The 23,243-nt window shown below is 42.2% G+C and overlaps 3 protein-coding genes across 3 annotated transcripts in view; 1 reads left to right on the forward strand and 2 right to left on the reverse strand.

The window, feature by feature from the left end:
• Positions 1-10,738, reverse strand: part of fmnl1b (formin-like 1b) — a gene marked incomplete at its 5' end in the record, with an annotated part of 37,638 nt that extends 26,900 nt beyond the window's left edge. The window contains 1 exon segment of the mRNA XM_079492969.1: positions 10,604-10,738. Within this exon segment, the coding sequence (XP_079349095.1) occupies positions 10,604-10,738 (135 nt within the window).
• ipmkb (inositol polyphosphate multikinase b) overlaps positions 1-23,243 on the forward strand; it is a 152,899-nt gene that overhangs the window by 64,985 nt on the left and 64,671 nt on the right. The window lies entirely within an intron of this gene.
• ccr10 (chemokine (C-C motif) receptor 10) lies at positions 14,170-22,678 on the reverse strand (the record flags this gene model as incomplete). Its single annotated transcript, XM_079492325.1, has 3 exons — positions 21,523-22,678; positions 21,283-21,320; positions 14,170-15,335 (listed from the first exon to the last, which is right to left on the reverse strand). The coding sequence occupies exons 1-3, from the start codon at positions 22,674-22,676 to the stop codon at positions 14,170-14,172; spliced, it is 2,358 nt and encodes a 785-aa protein (XP_079348451.1). The 5' UTR covers positions 22,677-22,678.

Here is a 23,243-nt window from a genome sequence, read left to right on the forward strand (position 1 = left end):
TGATCTATAAACTGGGGCCCGTGAGTCAGCACTAATGGTATTTAATGTTAATTGTTTGAAACAGCAGTGCACTGCTTGTAAGCAGTGTATTCAATTGTTTCAGATTTAAATCATTGTTACCTCGTCAAATCAATACCCTTCTTTTATCTAATGTTTTGGAAAGTGGAAGGTGATTAATTATAGGCTTAAAACAAGCTTGTGTCTCAACTAATCAATGCTAAGCTTGTGTCTCAACTAATCAATGCTCACAATCCTGGCACAAAGCCAGTCTCAATGCAATGGCTTCATGTCCAGAGCTTGACCTAGGTTGTTCAACTTGTTTGTCATTCATTTTCACTGTACACACACACACACACACACACACGCTTCTGCTTCTCTCTCTCTCTCTCTCTCTCTCTCTCTCTCTCTCTCTCTCTCAAGCAGAAATGTCCTTATAAATTGACACATTCTAAATACAGTGTAATAACTTCCACATGGATAATAATACCCACAGCTCTGTTCCTTGCCATCCCGCGCAAACCCAAATGACATCTGTATCGACGCTAAGCCATTAACACCTAAAGCAGTCGATGTATCAGACTGCATAATAGTGTCATTGTACCATAATAACCATGTAACCATGCTCCTGTCACACCGGGGCTCCACCGGGCGCGTCAGCGGCGCGTGTCCGTCACCGTCAGGGAATGTTCCCTGACGGACGGCAACGCGTCCGGTGGAGCCCCGGCGTCACCCAGGTGCATACCACTGCATGATTTCTAGACAGGAACAGTAACTGAAACCTCAGCCCAACCCTTTGCCATGTCATTATGTAAACACAACATGCAAGGCCTTTACCTCTGAAATGGGGGTTATTTGCATGGGAAATGCCTTGAATTGCCCCTAGCTGCTTAAGTAGCAATTGAAAGCTTAGAACGAAAGGTGCTCGTCGTCACCCAGACATTGGCTGAGACGCACGCACGCACAAACACTCTCACTCTCACTCTCACACACACACACACACACACACACACACACACACACACACACACACACACACACACACACACACACACACACACACACACACACACACACACACACACACACACACACACACACACACACACACACACACACACACACACACACACACACCAGTTGTACCAATTATAACTCATACACATCCTTGCCAGTATCATGAAACTAGCCTAGTCGACAGGAGACTCCCACTCAAGAACAAAACATAGATATCTCTCCGATTTGCTTCCTCGTTCCTCCTTCCTCCTTCTTGCCTCATCCTCCTCTCTCCATCACTTTATCCCCCTCCTCCTCCATCATACCCCCCGCTGCTGTCTAAGTTACTGTAACAGAGTACAGATGTCCTGGCTCGCAGCAGATGCCACAAGGTCAGTCAAAGTGTGGAGTCATCAATGCTTGGTGAGTCGTTGCAGGCTTCAGGGCCGGCTGCTTTTACTGGTGATTTACGTAAGCTTTTAGCTTTCAGAGCCTCCCCAAGGAGCTCACGGAAAAATCTTGCATTCCATAATTTAGCCGTGATAATCTGTGAATTTGAGTCTTGTTGGATGATATTGACAGGTTAGTTAAACACGTTAAATGCCCAGGGGTATTAAGGACTATTAAATCAGAGCGCCCATCGATTTACAGCAATGGAACACATTTAGCGACAGAACACATTTAGCGACGCACCAGGCATTATCCCGGATGTAGCTGAAGTAGCTTGATGTAGCCAAAACACTCCCAAGGCGATCGACAACAACGGGAGGTATGTATTCATTCTAACGCGACTAGCGACGGGACCGCGATGGCCCGTACACATAATCTTTGCTTAGAATTGGACGGAATGATTTAGATCAAGAGTTATTCACATATTAAGATTTTTGATCCGATCTGCTAAAATGGGGGGGAACATTTTCGATGACGTCCCAACCGGAAATAACATTGAATGTTGCGCAACAGACGCTCCCAGCCTGTGGAGCGATGCGATCGGTTTTGATATCAATAAACCTCCGTCCTTTTATTAATCTCCGTCCTGGGCGACGAGCGTTACTAATTGATAGGACGGAGAACTCCGTTCTTGCCGCTCGGGGTGTTAATTATGATGAATAGACAGTATACTGTAGGACCAGTGTACGGTAGGTTATAAGACAAAGACCTCCTTTACCAAAGATACTATTATTTACCCATTAGGCGAAGCAGAATTAACACAATGTACCATCTTAGCATGCACATGCACCCATCTAAAGGCTAACACATTAGAATGGATGGCTGAAGGAGCCAACATTGTTTCAGATCATTCCAACTAAAGCCTCAGTTATACATAGTTTCCGGCGGATGTCGCTCACCAAAAATAGCCAATCTACAAGCTCACAATATGCTGCACTGTGACCATGTGTGTCTGTGTGACACAATATGCTGCACTGTGACCATGTGTGTCTGTGTGACATATTGTGTCCCCCCCATATCTACTGCATTATCTAACCCTTTACTGTTTAACTAACTTTAATGTTCTTCAATGACTGTAGTATTATCAGCTCCATGCTGAATAACGGGACTAACAGTGGCTAACACGTGACGTAGCAAATCAATGGCTTTGATAAATCAGCCTTGATAAATGATGCTGGTGAATCAATAGGCACTGGTTAGAATAGAAACAGCTGACTGGACCATCTTGCAACAGAGGATAAACCAGATCTGTTTACAGTGAATACTGCTGTGTTACAAAGAGCTGGTTTATTAAGGACAATTTGTTTTAAGTTGATCCGTTTGTTATATTAGTTGTCTGTTCATTCAGTGCTCTGTTGCACTTGCGTAGTGCATAGTTTATGATGTATTAGTAAAATGTTCCACTGTATGAGTTGAAGTAACACTACGGATGTCACTCTTTATCAGTGGTGGAAACTAACTAAGAACATTGTACTTATGTAAAAGTTTGAGATATTTCTGCTATACTTGAGTATTTCCAATTTCCAATACTTTTACTTCTACTCCACTAGTCTGAGGCAAATATTGTACTTTTAGTCTTTTACTCCACTACATTTATTTGAACACTTTAGTTACTAGTTACTATTAATATTACAAAACATACAGTAACCACTTTAGCCCTAATACATTACAGCCATTTCAAAATAGCCAAACTCACAATGTGTCGTGATGCGGCGCAAAAATCAGCCATTTTCAAAATATTTTTTATAAATTTGAAAACTTTAAATGGGACATTCTGCATAGTGAGTACTTTCTACTTTTGGTACTTTAAGTACATTTTGATTGCAATACTTTTGTACTTTTACTAAAGTAGATTGGGAATTCCAGACTTTTACTTGTAACGGGGTAGTTCGACATTGCATTATTGATACTTTTACAATGAACTTTTACAAAAACACGTTTTGCTCTTTATAATCCTCCGATATCCCAGGTTCATTCTACCAGGCACAGAGTTCGTTATTCTGAGTTATGAGGATTTTTTCCAAATGGAAGTTGAAGTTTGATGGTTGCTGCTGATCAGTATCAAATGCTATGTACAGACGTCACTGTGAGGAAAAGGTACCATTGAAAAAAAGATTTGGCCACTTTTGCAATCAAGTGCCAGCTTTTGTTAGCACTAAGAAATCTCTGATACAGTATAAGCTGGTGAAAGGAATACAGCATGCACTAATTCCTACAGTAATTAGATCATATCGATTTAACCTCTCACACTAATGTGGACGGACGGACGGACGCATGCACACACACACACACGCACGCACGCACGCACGCACACGCGCACACACGCACGCAAGCACGCATGCACACACACACACACACACACACACACACACACACACACACACACACACACACACACACACACGCACACACATACACACACACACACACACACACACACATACACACACACACAGCCTTTGACTGTACTGTACAATTATTACACCTAGAACTGGTAGAACCAAAGGTGAAAAGTAATTAAAACTGTGATATGGTAATTATTTAACTGAATAAAAAGTTGAATAAATAAAGGCAGCATGACAAGACACTAACTACTGTAGCATATCTTCAGTGATTGGAGAGTCTCAGTATAGTGTAGTAGTGTACATTCTAACAATGACAACGTGACCAACACCACGCCAGACATCTCTGCGTTTCCTAATCGCAGCTAGTAGACTCCAGTAGAGCCTACTGGCTACTGACTCCATTGCATTGTTTTGATAAGTAACCTACTTAGGGGTGTTCCTCCACTAAAGTTGGTATTTTGGTTAACTGTCTAAATCCCTAAAACACCTCTGTTACCCATTATATTATGCATAGGTGTGGTTTGGGCGTTACAATAATTAAACCAATCACCAGTCCACGTGCCAGTGCCTTTAAGAGATCCCATATCCGTTGCCCGTTATGCCCAGTTCTATATTGCTTCATAGCCTTACGGTCTATAGCCCATGGAAGAGTGATGTGCTGCTGCCTTGAAGTCTCACTTGTGATGCACCCTGCTCCGAAAAGGAAAGTTCGGTAAAATCGGATTAAACTCCATTTGCTGATGAACTAAACGAGCAAATGGAATCACGCACGCCACACAATGCCTGGCACAAAACTTCTTTGACTATACAATTATATAAACACAATGGACACAAGGAAGTGGCAGGCATGCACTCACTTCTGCTGATTATAGGAACATTACAAAGAGATGCAATAGGAGAATAAGGAGAGATGAAGAAGCCTACTCAACAGACATCTCCATTGCAGCCACACCGCTCTGCCAAAGTAATTTGGCTGCTGGCATACGGCTTACGGGTGCTTTTAAACTCCACTATCGCTTTCCCAAATGTGTGTGACCAAAATAGCAATTTAGGGGAAAGCGTGCCAGCACGCCCATGACCACACCTCTAGGAGCAAATACCAACGCTGGACCAAAATATCATTAAGGGACAGAGCAAGCTCCTATATTCATAGTTTTCGGGCAGTGGTTGACTTGCGGGCCGCGTCGCGGCTAAAGGCGGCGACAAAAATGGAGCCCATAGACTGATTACTGTTACTTGACAATATTGATAAAATGTGAAATGCTATCACCCAAAATATCAGTACCACATGTGAATGTGACAAATGGGTGTGCAGCTATGAACTACAAAGGATGGTAGAATTACGTCTGGCAGGCAAAGGACAATCCAGTGTAGCACTAGCACTCTGCTGCACCATTTCAACATCCACATATTTTCATTCCTTTCATTGATGTCCACTGGCCTACGCACCTGTGCATATGCCTGATTTATAGGTGTGCGAAAGCTTTTTCCTACAACATCCACATAATAAATCCAAAATAGAACTTAACCCATTAAAACCGGGAAAGCATCTGTGTCATTTTAGATGTCTTTGGCTATTCAAAAATAGCAGATACATATAGCAGATATTTTTGAAAATTCGTAAAAGACTTAGAAAATCTTTAAAGCATTTTTAAGTCAAATAATTTCTTCTGGGGATCTGGCGGCCAAATACATATAATCTATAATAATAAAGTTTTGAGAACCACTCGTGCTCCTCCTATAAATAAAGTACTGTATATTCCGAGGCATCGTCTTACACATTGTGACCGATTAAATAACCCCTTATCCCTAAACTTCTTTGCCTTTTTTTACTATTTTGCAAAACATTTTTGAATAGTTAAAATGGCCAGTCTACAAGCTCACAACGTGTCAATGTAGATTGGCTAGTTGAACTATTCAAAAATGTTTTTCAAAATAGTACAAAAAGGCAAAGAAGTTTAGGTATAAGGGGTTTAGCGATGACGAAAATGGAGCCCGAATTCATCTGCTAAACTTCACCTTCATCATACAACAAATAGCGGATCAATTAGCTCACAACTTGTCACAATGAAGAGTCTACTAATGTCGCTATTCAAATGCAGATACAACACACATACATATCAAGGTACTTGCCAAAATAAGCATTCACAGCCATAAAACATCCTTGTGTCTCTGCAACTATGCCAAAAAGCTACACAAAAGTTCAGCCATTAATATAATGTCATCCGTGAAAAGTTAAAACTACTGTATACACCTTGTCCCCTTACTTCCTGATTTTAGACACCACCCTCTTTGTCCATTTGGATTTATAGAAAAAATAGCCTGTGTGACTTCAGAATCAGGTTGATGTAATGATGGCCATATAGACGATAGCTTCTATTAGTTTGGAATGCCAGTGCTAGCTCACTGGATCACTGGAACACTGACACAATGATAATCATCAACAATTAAATGAAATGCACATCAACAGTGTGAGTGTTTCCCTTTACGCTGAGATGCGTCTTTTCCAGGCATGGTTTACTTTAGGCCAGGGGTGGGCAACTGGCGGCCTGGGGGCCGCATTCACTTAATGTGGCCCCTCAGGTTAATGTCAGAATACTGATATAATATTGGTTTCAGCTGTTACAATTCCACAACATGCAAACATGACCCGCTTTAATTACTTCAGTCTAAATTAGTAGCTCAATGCTCAACACACACTTAAATTAAAAAAAGCAAAACAATTATTCAAGATTTCAATTCGAATATAGGAAAAATGGCAGATCTACAAGCTCAAAACGCGTCGCAGCGCGACGCGTTTTGAGCTTGTAGATCGGCTATTTTTATGGCCCTAGGGAGTGAGTGTGGAAATATAATGGCCCTCTCCATCGTCAAAGTTGCCCACCCCTGCTTTAGGCGCATACCAATCTATAATCCAAAGTGCCATTCCATTCTATCCCAATACAAGCAGACAATACCAGCAAGACAATGCTTCCGTCGAGTCATGAGGGCTGAATGGTTCATTGATGGAGTAACTATACATTCACTGTGGGTACTGTGTGTGCTGTGTCCAACATGATGAGGATGTTAGTCCCATGTTTGATGCCGAAACTCAATGCCGCGCTGTACTGAAAGCAAATTCTACCACAGCGTTGACAGTGTGGTCATTCAAGTATTTGAATCGGACTAATTCATCATCTGCCATGACCTTCTCAACCACCAGGCCTCAACAGAACATATACATTCAATGATTCTAGAGCAGTATGCATCCTGCCCTTTTCACCCCACCTTTCTCATACCAGAACTGGTCTAATCTCACACTTAGCCTTTCTGACCTCCGTGTGACAACGGTTTTATACAACCAATATTCAGTCTTCCCATTCTGCCAGCTATGGTGTCAACGGCATCTCTTGGCACTCCCATCCAACTGGACTTGAAACCTGGAATACAATTATGTTCCTACACAGTAACAAATTAAACGAGCTAGACAAAGGTTAAAGGGCAGATTCAATTGATTGTAATCTAAATTATATTGTGAGGAGGACATGTGAAACTCTGATACACTTCTCTCGCTTTGCCCTCCAAGTTGATGGAAAAACAGGTATATTAAACAATGCATTTGATGCGCCTCACTATAAGATCACTGGATTCGGGTTTAAAACCAGCAAAGTCACTCGTTGTCAAATCAATGACCTGGCCAGAAACTTCGAGAGGTTGCGGACCTAACTGCAGAAAAGTGTTTTTTTGTTGTTTTTTTTTTTACATACGGACACAATCTGAATTGAAATCGTATATTCGGTAGCCCACAATAACTCACAACACCACACTATGAAAGCAGGTGCCAAATGAGACAAATAGATTCTCTCAATAAATAAAGCATGTATTAGCCTCATTGCATATCATCATCCCATCGGCCCTACAGAGGTGCATACATACAGTATGTACAGTAGCAGCCAACTGGTTTGTATGCAGGTTGAGTAGCATCTCCCCGTGGCTCACAGGAGATTTGCTATGCAGAGTCAGCAGAAGATGTGCAGAGGATGGGAGGAGATGATCTGTGTTTGGTTCAATGCCATGGCATGGTGATATAAGAGAGGATATGCTGCATATTGGTTTTGAGTATGGGAATGGAGATTCAGTTTTCTGGGCAGGGAGACAATGGCCAGGAGCTATACGTCAAAGACTCTTAAAATCTTCCTCTCCTGTCAGGGCAGGCTCAACCCATTTGAATAGGCCATTAGAACTGACATGTTACAAAATGAGTATCACTATAATTAGTATCACTATGCATTGCACAGTCATCTAGGCTAAATGTTGATTTAGCTCGTAATGCTGCAGGGTAGAAGTTCATTTAAATTTTCACTTGCTGCTTGCGAGCACAGGGCACGCACGCACGCACACAATTCCATTTTTGGATGTGCTACCTTTTTGGATTTTTTTAAATTCCTACTTTTTTATGTATACTGGAGTTAGGGTCTAGCACGCCACAGAAAACCATTGCTGATGCGCATCCTGACAAGCAGCAGAACTGTGTACCACCCTCAGTTGCAGAGCATTACAGACTACAGAGGGCAGCCCAGCACCTCGTTGGAGGTGAGCTTGCGTCCCTCTACAGTAGGACATACAGTAACAGTATGCACCAAGCGTTGCATTGGCAGAGGCAAAACAGATTATTAAGGACGCTAAACTACCCCAGCCACAATCTGTTCACACTGCCGCCTGGCGAGGCAGGCGATACCGATTAGTATCAAATGGCACACAAACAGTCTAGCTAAGGGACAGTTTCCACAGCCGTAGGCGTAGCAGGCACTGAGCCCTAGCTGCCACACTTCTGCCACACGTCTACCCAATGTACCCATATCTGTATGTCCTTCTTTTTCTAGCTTCTCCATGCACTATTTTGCACCCACAGGTACACTGATCTGTTCTCTCCGCCCTTACATTGATATACCTCCCTTTTTCCTTAGTACTGCACACCCTGTAATAAAAAGGCTGTGGGTATGAACAATAGAAAAGTTGAGAATAAAACTAGGAATTTTTTTATGTTACTGATGAGACTTGAGAGTTGTGTGACCGCATATCAAACATAGTGAGCACAGCCGCAAACATACTGTCAACACTCAAGCATGAGCTCAACACGACAGTCATCCAGGACCATATGCTGAAACAGAGGACAAGTGTGCAGGGACGGCGGTAACGAGAAAATCAAGTTAGGGTCGAGGAATGCCAATGCCAACCCAGGGCCCGTCCTGAATTCTGTCATCGTAGAATTTTTGTTGACGGCAGGAGCAGAATGAGGAAGACTATAGCTGAACTTTGTAAATGTATCCGCGGAGATACATTTGTTCATACATTTGTTTTTCTGAAAAACATTACTCGCATGGCAATTGATATACAGCTCTGCATATACTAGCTCCGTAGTAAAAAACACATTCTCTTGACTATGGGATGCACCGAAAGGGAAATTCTTGGCCGAAACCGAATATGATTAATATTTTTATATTAATCAATATCTTTTTTTTATCTTTTTTCCTACCATTGCTGTCATGGCCGTACCTAAAAGCTACCTGATTTATGGCAAAATAAATGGTTATGGCAAAACTTTACTTAAATAATAATCACTATTATGGGTCCATAAAACATTTATTCAGCTCTTTTGAATGCATCAATTGCATATACTATTCGGTGATACATTTTCTGCCTATTAGGGCCGAAACCGAATAGGCCGAAAATGCATTTTTAGCCATTTTCTGCCGAATATTTACTGCGGCCGAATATTCGGTGCATCACTACTCTTGACTAATGACCATGTCCAGTGAAACAGTTAGAGGTTAAAGGCCTTGCTCAAGGGTAATTCAACAGCAGTTGCTGAGGGAAGGGAAGATATGACTCGTCATACCTACATTTCCCAAAGCCTCCTTGGAGTTTTATATTGGTGGCCAACTCGTCATACAAGCTGCACTTCTCCAATGTTTATTTTATTTGATTTATTTATGCTTTTGCCACCTCAACAAACTTTTCCAGAAGTCAGAAAATACCTTCAATTATTTACATTTATGCACAACAAGCCTGCACTGTGTATTCAAATCAAACCAGTATAAGCCTTAGCATAAAGGTTTTATGTATCTTTCCACAGTGTACAGTGTACCTGGCTATGCGATGAGCCTATCCTGAGGACCAAGACCAACACATTATCTAACACATACTGCATTCTTTGTCTGTGTCAGTAGTTTGTCATAGATTCATTTGTCAAGACTTGGTATGGTTTGGTATCTCTCCTTTGGTGGATGTTTGTGAAAGTCTAGTCTCTCGAGACATACTGTTGTTCTTTGTCATTTCAAGGAAAAGAGGGCTCTGTTGTTCCTTTATCTTTTGACGATGGGTTCTCAGATTGGTGAAAGTCTAACACTTGAATTATACTATACCTGCCTTAGGAGTCCCACATTGACACTGGCACAAGACTAATTATAAATCAGGCAAAAGTGTGGGCTGACTTGCTCCACTCTGTGTTGTGAGCTTAGAGTATATGATGATTTGGGCTGCGTGAAGGGCTTTGTGAATGTGCGTACATGACTCATGTCATGTACTGTATACACAGTACATATTGTATATGTATACAAAATATGCACATGCATGAATCATTCTGTGCCACCCGCACAGAATGCTTGCTTAATGTGTGTTTTATTTGTGTGTGTGTGTGTGTGTGTGTGTGTGTGTGTGTGTGTGTGTGTGTGTGTGTGTGTGTGTGTGTGTGTGTGTGTGTGTGTGTGTGTGTGTGTGTGTGTGTGTGTGTGTGTGTGTGTGTGTGTGTGTGTGTGTGTAAAAACGTAACTCACCAGCACGGCACTGAAACGTTCCTCCAGCTCCTGTTCTTGGGGCATGGGGAGCTTGGGCCCCACAGACTGTTTCTGGGGTACCATGGAGCCCTCCTTCCCGAGAGTCACCTCAGGGCCTCCTGCTGCGTTCCCCATGGCGGTCTCCTCGATGGACCCTACTAGTGATCCACAAGTACTCCCACACAGCACCCAAAAGCTGCACTGTAAATCCACGCTTAGTGTAAGACACTTCTAGAAACCTTGCGGTGCCTCTGTAATCCAACAAAGTATGTCTACTTATGTGAACTGAAAGGCAAGGGTCTATGTGGTGCTGACCTGTGCTGTGTGGCTATTTCCATGACCACAGGCCGTGGACCTTCAGGCTAAGGTTGTGCAATATCTGTTTTAGGTCTTGGTGCTGTATAAACCCTAGACCTAGAGAGACTGGGATGTTTAGGTCATAAGTCATAAGAAGCAGAGTGACAGACAGAATGACAGCTGAACACAGGTTAAGAGAAAAAAGAGCTTGGGTTGTAAAAAAAAGAAAAAAGAAACTTCTGAGACAGAGAGAAAATAGAAGGAATACAAAACAAAAACATTGACAACAGGTAATGCTTGTTCCAAGTTTCCCAGCACACTAGAGGAGAAAACTCTGAGACAGTGTCGCCTAGTCCCACAGCTGCAGTGGCCATAGGTGAAGAGACTTGTGCCGGCTTGCAGGTAATCTATGGAAGTCCTCCCCCTGCTGAAACGTAGGTTGGATGCTGGGAGTCACTGGTCCTTTGGCTGCCATTGCCAGAGCACGAGAAACACAACAGAAGAGTAATGTTGGCGTATATCCAGTGATGAGCTTCTCTCTGTGTATCCAAAACAGAAACAGAGAGAAGTGGCAGCGGCAGCATTAGTTCTACCAGCAGCTTGTGTTGAACAGATCTGAACAGGGGGAGATGGGTGCTCTCTGGGTCCTAATGCTGCCATGTACATGTACTGTATACACAACCTGTTCAACTGCTGCTAGAGAAGAGGGCAGTGGTTCTGCAGCACAATCTCCCTTGGCCAACAGGGATTCCCCTTCGGTTGCAGCAGATGTTTGACTTCCCCTGCTGCAGGAGACCTGTGGGTTCAAATCCATGTAGTTACTGTACAGATAAGGAGAGAAAAGAGAGATGGCGCCTAAGGAAGAATCCTTTAATTCCCACTAAACTACAATAATTGTTTGCATATTACAGACATAGACCAAAGGGAATAAAACACCCGGAGCATCTTGGACAATGAAATGATACCTTTTTATTTACAAGGTGCAAAGTATACAGGATCACTAAAACTATTAACAGACTATGATTTAACTATAAAATGAAAATTCCTACCACTGATAAGTGAAGATATAACCTTTCTTTCCACTGTAATTAAAACCATGTATATTTCACCTTTTGAGGCTTAATGACATCAGACTCGTTCTGTTCATTTTCAGTAGGCGCTTCTAAATTAAGTAAACCAAAATCTTCAGGCTGGAGTTTCAAATAACTATAATTAAAAAACAGACACCATCCTGCAACTTGTACAGCCAGATCACGCTGTGCCAAAGTCCCTTTATTTCCAAATAAGCTCATTGCTTCTCCATAACAACCCACACAACACCTCACACTGTCCTCATAATGAGGTGAGCTTATGCACGGAGGCTGAGAACCGGATCATACCCCTAATCAGAGTCATAGGTTGTCTGGTACACATGGATGACAGACAGCCTTGTTTGGAGTCAGTGGTGGAAAGTAAATAAAGTCAATTTACTCAACTACTAGACCTATAGCATATTTTTTTACCCATCTCAGAGGCAAATATTTTTTACTCCACTATTTGACAGCTTTAGTTACGAGTTACTTTGCAGATTTGGAATATTATTAGCCTACAAAACATACATTAACCACTTACAGTAAGGCTATTTTACCTGATCTGCAAGCTCACAATGCATTGTGAGCTTGCAGATCTGCAATTGTTTTGAAAAGGTTTTTGAACAATTTGAGTAGGCCTACTTCTACGTTTGTACTGTATATTTTGATGCCAATACTTTGTACTTTTACTTTTACATTACTCATACTAGCAAGCCAATATATAGAAACAGAATGAACAGGGTGTTACTGGAAGGTGTATTACCTCAGCTGGTCAATAAATAATGAGTGTTATGTTGATACCCGAGGTCGTCTGGACACACCTGGTCAGCAGCACAAAGACATGACATTAAAATGCACGCTACCCAGTAATGTAGCACACATCTTTAGTGAGGTAACTTTGGTCAACAGCGAGTTTGCTTAAACATAATCCTATTCGTCTGTCTGTGCCTGTGTCCATTCATGCAGTTACTGTACGTAACTGCATGAATGGACACAGGCACTCTATAATTTAAGTTAATTTACATATGGAAATTAAGAAGTTCACTAGAATTTGTCATTTGACAACTGCATAGGCTCCGCTTCAGCAGCAGACACTGATCAAAACTATTCTACAGACATAGCCAATATGGTTCTTAATCACAGTCATGTTTCGGTTCACCCGAGCTTCTACAGACTCAGAGTACAGACAGTAAGTACTAGGACTGTCTAGGAGATGCTATAAACTTACCCACTTTCACTCATCATTCCTACTAAGCGAGTTGTGTCAGTCTTGTGACACGTGTGTCGTCGTGTGTGTCGACCCTTTTGCGACCTCCCGTACATGGGGCCTGAATATCACTCACATCACATTTAAGTTCATGATGAAACTAATGCTAATTTGGAGTCAACTACTAATTATTGTGATATTATGTTAACTTATATAACTGTGATTATAATAATCATTATTATAGACTGACAGACTTTTGTTGTTCATTGGATAGGCTACCAACCGTTTTGAATGCTAATGTGATTACAGTATTCTGCATTAGTAGTGTGCCATCTAGTGGTCAGAGGTGTTATAGTACCAGTAACATAACATTGCAAACTAAACCACCACCAGAAAAAGGACAACTGTGTGTGTGTGTGTGTGTGTGTGTGTGTGTGTGTGTGTGTGTGTGTGTGCACTATATTTTCAAACCTTTAATGATAGGTGTATTATGGGAACACCTTATTTGACACATCCAGAGTTATGTTGATAATAATGTGATTGTGAACAATGGAGAGAATCAGACCCACATTGAGTTATTTTGCATGTTTCCCCCATCAAAGTATATGTAATGCCCGGGATTCAAACTCAGGTCTCCCGCGTGAAAATCCAATATCTTAACCACTAGACCAAAAATGAAACAGTATTTATTTAAATGGGAGACTGTAGATAAAAACAGCATTAAACAGCAATAACTATACAAACATTGAACATGAAAAAGTTAATATTTGCAACAAATAGTCGATTAATTATTTGATCTATAGCCTACTGTACATCAATTTTACATCTTCAGCACAAATGATTATATCTAACCTTATATCTAACCCTTATGCTGAGCTGTTGAGTACATTCTCCACATGTGCAATTTATCTTCAGCATTTAACCCTTTCTAATTATCAGGAGCAGTAGGCAACTACAGCACCCATGGAGAATTAGGCCTCTTGCTCAACGAGTCATGACAGTTCGACACTAAGCAAAGAGGAGCCAGGGTTTGAACCAGGAATCCTCTGGTTCCCAAATGACTGCTCTACCTCCTGAGCCACTTTTGGATGTTGTTGTGGAACCATACGCAGACTACAACTCTCTTCTCGCCGCCCCAGAGGTAGTCCACACGGGCAGCTGGCATTGTGGAAAAACTTAAGGACGTCATTGCGGAATCGTACGCCAACTAAGGCATACAGGATGGGATTGAGGCAGCAGCGGGTGTAGGCTAAGGTGCAGGTCACATACTCCCACACGGGGCCACAGAAGTGGCCGGCCATCTTGCGTGCCAGCACCACGGTGTAGGGCAGCTGGAAGACCAGGAATACCAACACCAGCAACATCATCAACTGTACGCTATGACAGTGCTTCGAGCCACGGCCATGTCCCTTGCAGAGGACTAGACCAATCACGGAGTAGCATATGATCATAACTAAGAAGCACAGGCTGAAGACAATGATGAGGGCTCCATAGGTGGCAACTTTGATCCATCGTGGCCATTGTGACCCGCCATTTTGATACATTGTGTCCCACATTTTGAATCCACAATATGCATCAGTCCCTGAACCTGACACACCAGAGAACAGGATCTCAGGCAGACTGAGGATCAGGGCGGTCAGCCACACCCCCAAACAGACATGTTTGCCAGCCGTTAGCATCTGGTTACGGAGCCTAACTGCCTTCTGGGCCCGCGTTACCACCACATAGCGGTCAATGCCAATGCAAGCTAGCAGCAGCAGCCCACTGTACGTGTTGATGGCGTAACAGGCGCGTGTAGCCTTGCAGAGAGGATCGGTGAAGATCCAGCCCAGGTGAGTGTCGATGGCTTGGAGTGGGAGCGTGAGGAGCAGCAGGAGGTCGGCCAGCGCCAGGTGGAAGCGGAACACATCGGTCATTGAGCGAACTGAGAGACGGCGGTAGAGCGTGAACGTGGCGATCACCAGGGAGTTTCCCACCACACCCAGCGGGAAGGCCAGGAACAAGGTGCACGACTGGAAGGCCTTGATGGCCAGCTCATACTCGCCGGCTTCACACCACTCAGTCAGAGTGGAGTTGAAGAGCAAAGAGAAGTTGTCATAATCATCAGTTGTATTGTCATAGTAGTCATATCCATCATTTTGGGGGGTGACATTCATAGCTGGTGAGAAAATATAGGAAGAATAATCAGTTATCACCAAGGGAGTTGAAGTTACAGCAAACTTTAATGGACAACATTTCAACATAATACAATTCTATTCAGTTCAATGTTGTTGACAAACCAGTAGAGAATCTCTACAAAGACTCCTCAACCCAATTTCTACAAGTTCAGAATCTGGGGACCTGATGTAACCTCACACAATCTCATTGGACAACCACCCTCTTAGATCCTGACCCACTTCAGGTGACATAGCAGCAACAATGAAACTCTGGTCAGGCTACTACTTGGCCCCACTCCCCGAAACCACCTCACCCTTGCCCATTTTGATAGGCTGGAATGGCTTAGATTCAAGATTCAAGATTGCTTTATTTGTCATTCTTTCCAACTGCAGCAGCAGAAAAAAACGAAATTACGTTTCTCCTAGTTAACTCACTCTGTGCCACAGGACGCCTTATGACGCCTCCCCCTTATAGTCTGAGTCCACCCCCACACCCCATTTTTCCCCATACTGTACTTGTTTTCCCCTGTTTTTACTTTGTTTATATGATCACGATTTCCTGTTTTTATTGTACTGTATATTTGTACACCTCTAAATGTTCTGATGAATTGAAAATGGTGGACCCTGTTGTAAAAGTGTAATGTGTAATGCTGTATCATGGTGTCGTCCACAGTAACAGTTTTTGTATTGACTTGTGCTTTCGTTTGATCAATCAAGGAGAGGTACCACAGTAAGTAGGGTCAAGATAACCAAACCAAAATGAATGAGAATAAAAATAGATTTAGATTCTGCCTCTAAACACCTGCTCTGGGTCTATCAATCGATCTACAAATGTACCGTCTATAGTGACTATGCAAATACGCTTTTCTCATTTCTACATACATCATGGTCTCCTGACTCCTGATGCAATGTTGTCAGGCTGCAGGCAGTGGTTACGGTACGATAAATCACGAGGTACTTATGACTAATATTTATGCAAGGGATAATAACATTCCATAAAGCTCTGACTCATCATAAACACAGTATTATCACATATTAACTGGCATAGCTTCATTTGATTAAAAAAATCCATAAACTGCTGACATGATCTTATGAAATATATCTACCAACCTTTAAATAATTTGTGATGGAAAGCTTTGTGATGGAAGGTCAGATGAGACCAGCTGTAGGTACAGAGAGGGTGCTGGGTGGCTGTAGTGCCAGCTGTAGGTACAGAGAGGGTGCTGGGTGGCTGTAGTGTAGATGGTTCAGATGAGACCAGCTGTAGGTACAGAGAGTGTGCTGGGTGGCTGTAGTGTAGATGGGTCACTGGAGAAGAGGGCTCTGGTGTTGCCTTATAGCTCTGATTATGTTAGAATAGTAGGAGGAGTTGGCAGCAGAGAGGGTTTACATATACTGAAATGTGTTAATAAACTAGTCTAGAACAAAAGCCACATCAAAAATGATTTGAATAGCACAAAGCCACAAATTAAATGTTCTACATTTAAAATTAAATGTTCTACATTTAATTTGTGTACTCATCTCATTCAGTGGTTATTCAGTTGTGAAAACAGACACTTGGAAAAGAGTATGGACTTTATTAACAGGCTTTGGGCCAAGAGGCCCCTAGGGCCTAGGCTTTTTCCATTCTTGTCCTCTGCATAATATCGGAATCAGTCAGAATCGGTATCGGCAGATATGATCCTGCAAATAATCAGAGATCGGATATCAGCCATAATTTCATAATCGTGCACCCCTACTATTTATACATCAAGTGTCACAGTGTGTGTGTCTTAACCCAGTTGAACCCAAATGCAGGCAACATAGGCAGAGTAAGTTCCAGAGACTTAAGACTTTAATAATGACCAAACCAAAAGGAAAATGCTTAAATGAGGCAGGCAGAGGTGAAAACCATATAAGCAGTCCAATACAGGCAAACACATCCAAAGAAGCAGGCAGAATAATCAAGTCCACAAACAAACAGAAGGTACTAAAAACCCAAGGAGACAAAGTGCTATATCTTGCGCCACCCTTACCCCTTATCCCTAAACTTATTTTTTACTATTTTAATGTAGATGTCGATGTAGAACGGCTAGTTGAACTATTTTAAACAGTTTTTTAAGATAGTAAAATATGGCTATAAGGGTAAGGTGCACCCAAGATAGTGCCAAAATTCTTAAAAGCCTAGGAGTAAAACACTGAATCAATAACAAGTAACACGCAGTGAATTAATAGAAAGAGTCCAGTTTTACAGACAGTGGCTCATTGATTCGAGAAGCTGGCTTTGCCTCAGGTGAATAACGGCTGGGCTGCTGAGGCAGTTGGAGACAGGTGTGTATGTAAATTAGACAGGGCGTAGCCATAGTGGAAAGATAGAAAGAAACAGGCAGAGAGACGGTAACAAATTAAAGTCAGCGACTCAGTGTAGATTAGTGTAGCCTATTGTTCTTGTGAAAGCAGAGAATATTTTTCATTGAACTTGACACTTCGGTGGCAGGCGGGCAGACAGGGGCCTTTGGCACAATAATTAAATAAGCTCTCAACTAAGCTTTTTTGTGTTTAATTTTTTTTTTTTTTTAATGTTTTTTTGTGGCTTTCGCCTTTATTTTATATTGTTTTATGGAGGGACAGACAGTAGGCTGACAGGAAATGGGGAGAGAGATGGGGGGAAGACATGCAGTAAAGGCCGTCGGGATCGGGGGTCGAGCCCACGGCACACTGCCAGGCTGGACTACCAGCCATGAAGGTGCCTGGACCATTGAGCCATGGCCCAGGCTGTGTTTAATTATTTTGATAGATATGTAGGCTACAATTTGCAACTACAAATAAGCAACCATAAATGGTGCTTTGCTTTCTCACCAATGGATAGATAGAATTAAAAAGAAAGAAAAAAAATAGTTACCTCAATCCTAATCTTCATTATGTGAACTGATGGGCAACCAGTGGTGGCATACTATACTTGCACACCTACAATGTACTGAATTGTAGCTTGCCTGCACTGGGGAAGCATGCGGTGCCCCCCAAGACAACTACTAACCACATGGACAATATACAAAAATAACAAACAGCTGACACACCTGACAAACGACTGAGGAAGCATCTACTGGATTTCCCCAGTAGATAAAGTCACTTGATCTCACCAGTTTTGGTTTTGGTTCCTCAACATTGTAGCAAGAATATAACAAAACATACAGAATAACCTACAGGTTTCTGTACAAACCATGCATCAAAACTCTGCTAAAACCTGACAAGGTTTTACACCAGGTTCACAAATCACAATTAAAGCCCCCATTTATGATGACCACAAAAGTCACAGCAAAAGAGGAGAGAACACAATGATAAAGAGCAGTAAGAACAGTTTAGTCAAGACTAATGTAAATAATCACAAAACAAAGCATATAATTTGCTCTCTTCAGAGAGAATGTCCAAACCCTCTGTGTCAGTCATGTGTTGCAGCCAACAGGATGCTGTTTGCTGTGTGGGACATAGACAAATGATAAACGCTTTTGAACAGGCACTCTACAATAGATCCACCAAATTGGTGCCCTGAGGAAAAACAGAAAGAGGCAGTGCCACAGCCAAGCTTGGCCCTTTTAACCATAGGTACCATAGGTGCACAGACACACAACTCATTCTGTCTTAAAGAAACAGAGCATTACATGCAAAAGAGACATGCCAGGCAATCTGCAGATCAGGTAGACGGGCCTGGGGCCATCTCCATGTTGGATAATTGACAGTGATTGACTTACTGACTTTGACTGATATGTTACTGTTATTCACAAGTGAAAAGGAGAAATGACTAATCAGAGGGCATGATTGTCATATGGTCAGTGTGATACAGTTGCGTGTGAATGGAAGAGGAGAATTGAAAGAGGTTTGAAGTTCTGTTTTTAAAGTGTCAGCTGCCTAGAACAGCATGTATCATAATAGCTCTTGTTTAATATAAATAATTCCCCAAGACATATCTTTCTTATGATCCGTTTACTGATTATCATCGACTGATATCGATGATGAGTGTCTGGCTTAATGTAATTTATACTATTAATTGCACAAGGGGAAGTGAAGTACAGTTGTTACAATGTACATAGAGTCTTCTATGAATTCATCCAGATTCACAGTAAAGTAAAGTAATGTTACCTGTATTGGAAGATTCTAATTTTTCTGTCAATGATAATTATTTAGTCCATGGTGTGATATCTGGCATAACATGAACCAAATTAAGCACACATAATTCTGCCATTTATTATTTAAAAATGTGAATGTAACATTACATAAATATTGTAATTTTAATAAAGACATTTCATAATTCACGATAGTATATAGATACTGTACTATCATGTGAAAAGTGCATTTGTCGGTAGGCCTACTTTAAATGAATATAGTTTGTGTTGTGTGTTAAATATGTAATGGTAACATTCAGCAGATCTGTGTCATAAATAATGGTTGTCACACCCAAGGTCAACAAGGACACAACAAATGCAAACGTTTTATTTTTTTTAAACCATGTAGGCCTAATCTTATTTTGCTGTCACCTTGATGGTGCAAAACATAATCCAGTTCCTATTTTCAAAACTCTATTGTATGTACAATATGTTTAAATTGTATTGCTATCAACACTATGGGGCTGTGTACTGACCACAAATTGATATGAGTCTTGCTTTATTCACACATGTAGGTCACTCAAATATATTTTCTGTCACTTTGGTGTTTCAAAAAGTAGTCTTGACAAGTTTCAAGAAAATGGAAAACAATACTGTACATAAAAACAGATAAGACAAATTAGATAAATAGAATATGAGCAAATGAGCAAGTTTAGATAACTTTGTTAATTTGACGTTGTTGTATTTTATCCACGAGGGGGCGCATAGCGCCATGTTTGGTACACAGAGGTGATAGTAGGCGGCGATGGACAGAATAAAGAGCACCGCTGTTGTTCTACAGAGTTTATTCAAGACATTTGCAACAAGAATGTAGGCCTACACTGATAGGCTATGACATCATGAACAACCAGAAACCTTCCCAGCTTTTACATTATCCTCGTCCTATTAACCTAATTTGATCCCCAAGTAAGTAGCCTTTAAACTGACATAAGCACTGAGACTTGCGTGTGTGTGTGTTGATATATATATATATATATATATATATATATATATATATACACATATACATATACATATACATACGCACACACACACACACACACACACACACACACACACACACACACACACACACACACACACACACACACACACACACACACACACACACACACAGAAGTAATTGCTGGGACTTGATAAAAAATTAGGACTGCATGCATGGTGAAAGATGAACAGCAGGAGTTTTGCAAGCTGAAGGAGCTATAGGTGGAGCTTCTGTGCTGATAAGTCAGACATTAATGCATGCACATTACACTTTTCTATATTACTACACAACATGGCAAATTTTTCATCAGTCAATACAAGCAGTCGATACTGAACAACATATTTTAGTTAGAATTATGTAGCCGAATATTATATACAGCTATATAATTATATTTTATAAATATATATTGGACTATATATTTATATAGCCTCGCAGTGGCCACACGTGAACCTGCCGATGGCAAAAGAAATTGCCTTCAGTGGTGTGATATGAGTGGCCAATAAAATAATACTTATAGGCTTCGATTTTCGATTATGTCACATTGCTGCATCGATGCAGAATCGCGCACAGTCGAATTGCGATGCATTGCTGAATCGAGTGCAGTGACCCAGACCACCGACCATATAATCACCACCTGCCCCTCGGAAGCCGCCTCTTCGACCTGGGACCAGAGATGCGGGCGTGGCTCCACGGCCGCATCTCTGACGTTACTGACGTTACACGAAAGAAGAAGAAGGCTGAATCCATTCTTTTTGACACCACTATTGGAAATTATCCCCTTTTGCACAGCACTTTAGCACAGCACAGACTTCTAGGCCAAGATACTCTTCATAGAGCAATGAAGCTGAGAGCCAGCCAGGTATCTGAGGTCAGAGAGGGGGAGGACATTCAACACACTGCAGGGAAAACCAAACTGCATGTTGCAGTTACAGCATGTGGTGCAGTGCACCCTGAGTATTGTAAAATACCTTTAATTTCAGCATCTGAGCATGCTATTTAGGTGTTCAACATTACGTTATAGATGATTCCATGGAAATTCATTTGATTCTTTGGAACAAAAACGACTTGGGTTGCTCGACTGCATCATTCCCAACTCGAGAATGGTCCAAGTCGGGATGAGAGTTGCTGATGATGGGTTCCCCCCTATTGCCAGAGGGGCCGTGGGGAGAAGGTGTGGGTGCGAAAGCTAAGACTGAGGTCATGGCAGGGGATGAGCGAGACATGGACATACAGCTGTCTGGTCGCGACCCCAGAGGGAATCCACATAGGCAGCCGGCATTGTTTAGAAACCTCAGGATGTCGCTACGGAAACGTACGCCGACTAGGGCGTAGAGGATGGGGTTGAGACAGCAGCGGGTGTAGGCTAAGGTGCAGGTCACGTACTCCCACACGGGGCCACAGAAGTGGCCGGCCATCTTGCGTGCCAGCACCACGGTGTAGGGCAGCTGGAAGACCAGGAATACCAACACCAGCAACATCATCAGCTTAAGGGTACGCTGGTGCTGCCACACCTTGCCACGCCTGTGTCTGCGTCCCTTGCAGAGGACTAGACCAATCGCAGAATAGCATAAGATCATGACTAAGAAACACAGGGAGAAGATGGAGATGAGGGCTCCATAGGTAGCCATTTTGACCCGTCCACCCTTTTGCAGTCCACAATATGCATCAGTCCCTGAACCTGACACACCAGAGAACAGGATCTCAGGCAGACTGAGGATCAGGGCGATCAGCCACACCCCCAAACAGATGAGTTTGCCCGCCGTTAGCATCTGGTTACGGTACCGGAGTGCCTTCTGGGCCCGCGTTACCACCACATAGCGGTCAATGCTAATGCAAGCTAGTAGCAGCAGCCCACTGTACGTGTTGATGGCGTAACAGGCGCGTGTAGCCTTGCAGAGAGGATCGGTGAAGATCCAGCCCAGGTGAGTGTCGATGGCTTGGAGTGGGAGCGTGAGGAGCAGCAGGAGGTCGGCCAGCGCCAGGTGGAAGAGGAACACATCGGTCATTGAGCGAAGTGAGAGACGGCGGTAGAGCGTGAACGTGGCGATCACCAGGCAGTTTCCCACCACACCCAGCAGGAAGACCAAGAAAAAAATGCACGACTGGAAGGCCTTGATGGCCAGCTCATACTCGCCGGCTTCACACCAGTTGGAGTTGTCATAATCATCAGTTGCATTGTCATAGTAGTCATATCCATCGTATTCATAGGTGTCAGTCATAGCTGGTGGGAAAATAAAGGAAGATTAATCAGTTAATAATACTAAGGGAGCTGAAGTCGTCTATCTGTAATCAACCTAAACTTAACAGTACATTTCAATTCAGGTCAATTTGATTGACAAACCCAGTTTTATAGAAAATCTATAGAGAATGATCGTTCCTGAATCCTTAACCAGTACTGGTACCCAATTTCTATGAGTTTAGAATCCAGGAATCTAATTATGTCACACAATCAATCTCATATTCAATATCGATGACTCAAAGAATAGAGATGTGAGAAAAGATAATCATTAGTACATTATTATTAATGGCATGCAAGTGACACACTGACAAGTAGGAAATGATTACTCCCTAAAAGTTAGGCATTGCACCAAACCCTACCATTTATGTTGGGTAAGAATGAGTAATCCGCAGTGATATTCTAGTCATAGTGTGCCAGCTTGCGTGACAGGCATCAGCCCGTTGGCATGGAGGTAAACCATAGGTTGTCTTATGGTGCAGAAATGAGTCAGAGTCGCGTGCTAACAGACTTTAAAGCTGGTTTACACCACCTCGTAATGTCATTTCAT

The sequence above is a fragment of the Electrona antarctica genome (genome assembly GCF_951216825.1).
Source record: "Electrona antarctica genome assembly, chromosome: 22".
In the NCBI taxonomy this organism is placed as follows: domain Eukaryota; kingdom Metazoa; phylum Chordata; class Actinopteri; order Myctophiformes; family Myctophidae; genus Electrona; species Electrona antarctica.